The sequence below is a fragment of the Pundamilia nyererei genome, unplaced genomic scaffold, assembly GCF_000239375.1.
Source record: "Pundamilia nyererei isolate P.nyererei 1_Seehausen unplaced genomic scaffold, PunNye1.0 scaffold00001, whole genome shotgun sequence".
NCBI lineage: Eukaryota > Metazoa > Chordata > Actinopteri > Cichliformes > Cichlidae > Pundamilia > Pundamilia nyererei.
The window spans coordinates 12,408,172-12,409,762 of NW_005187402.1; the positions used below are offsets into that span (position 1 = coordinate 12,408,172).

At 39.1% G+C, this 1,591-nt stretch overlaps 1 protein-coding gene and 1 pseudogene across 1 annotated transcript; both read left to right on the forward strand.

The window, feature by feature from the left end:
* The window catches only part of LOC102204141 (protocadherin gamma-C3 pseudogene), a 3,354-nt pseudogene extending 3,053 nt beyond the window's left edge, over window positions 1-301 (forward strand).
* An 88-nt stretch (window positions 302-389) lies between these two features.
* Window positions 390-1,586, forward strand: LOC106456182 (protocadherin gamma-C3-like; the record flags this gene model as incomplete). Its single annotated transcript, XM_013910302.1, has 1 exon — window positions 390-1,586. A coding segment is annotated over exon 1 (1,197 nt), but the record flags the coding sequence as incomplete, so codon positions are not given.
* Window positions 1,587-1,591: the final 5 nt, after the last annotated feature.

Consider the following 1,591-nt stretch of genomic DNA (forward strand, 5'->3'; position numbering starts at 1 on the left):
CAACAGAAATAGTATTCATAAAAACACAGAATACCAGAATGGCATACATAATCATGATGGCAACGTCTTACACTGGGGTTAATATTTGACTGTTCGTTTATGAGGGTCAAGTGTATTAAGACGTTTGATAATGTGTGTAGTTCTCGCAAATGTCCACACGGGGACATTGCAGACTTTTCCATTTAAGCTTCCTCTTTGAATGCCTCGGGGCTCCTCCCAGATTCAAATGACGATTATGTTTATCAGCCGATTCAGACAAAGAGAATCAGAGGGCGAAAGAGAACGGTACGAGAAACGCTGATATTCTGCCATAGACCTATTGATTTTTTTTCTGTTTATGCCGGTACACACCGTGTCAATTTTTATGCTTTTTCTTGTTGAACATAATTATGACTGGACCGGGCAGATCGAGCTGTGTGTGGATATATCTCGTCTTCGTGCTGCTGGATTGTTACTGGGAAAAGGTTTCTGGGCAGCTCTCTTACTCCGTCTCAGAGGAGGTGAATCTGGGGACTGTTGTCGGAAATGTCGCGAAAGATTTGAGCATTAGTATCCAGGATTTGGAGCCCCGCATGTTTCAGATCGTTGCTGGATCAAAGAGGAAATATTTCGAGGTAAATCTAAAAACTGGAGCCCTCTATGTTAACGAGAGAATAGATCGAGAGGAGCTTTGCGGTGATGAGCCCAAATGCTCACTCAGTGTAGAAGCTGTTATTAATAACCCACTGAAACTGTACCGTATTGAAATGATAATATTAGATGTCAACGATAATTCACCTTCATTTGAAAGCACGTCACAAGAAATCAACATAACTGAGAACACAGCAGCAGGAACAAAATTTCCTCTGCATCAAGCAAACGATGCAGACAGGGGAAAAAATTCCGTAAATACCTACAAGCTGAGTCAAAATGAATATTTTTCATTGACTACACATAAAGAAGAGGGTGTAACTCCTGAGTTGGTGCTTCAGACAGTTTTAGACAGAGAAAAACAGTCTATGATTAAGCTCACACTGACTGCCATCGATGGAGGAACACCTACTAAATCCGGAAGCATGACTATAATAATCAATGTGTTAGATATTAATGACAACCCTCCGATTTTCAGCCAAAGGTTGTATAAAGCCAGAGTCTACGAAAATGTTAAAATAGGCACACCAATAATTACACTAAATGCCACTGATTTAGATGAAGGACAAAATGGAAAAGTGATTTATTTATTCAGCAAAGTCAGTCAGGGGAAAAAAACAAATGTGTTTTCTATAAACAAACAAACAGGAACTGTAACGAGCAAAAGGAATATTGATTTTGAAGAAAATAATGCTTTTGAACTTCGAGTACAAGCCAGTGACAGAGCAGCCTCGCCCATGAGTTCACATGCCAAATTACTGGTTGAAGTATTAGACGTTAATGACAACGCACCTGAAATTTCAGTCACATCACTATTGAACACTGTTAAAGAGGACGCATCAGTTGACACAGCCATTGCTCTTGTTTCAGTATTTGATAAAGATGGAGGTAAAAATGGGATGGTGACATGTAAAATTTCTAATAATGTTCCTTTTAAATTGGAGTCAAATTATAAGAATTC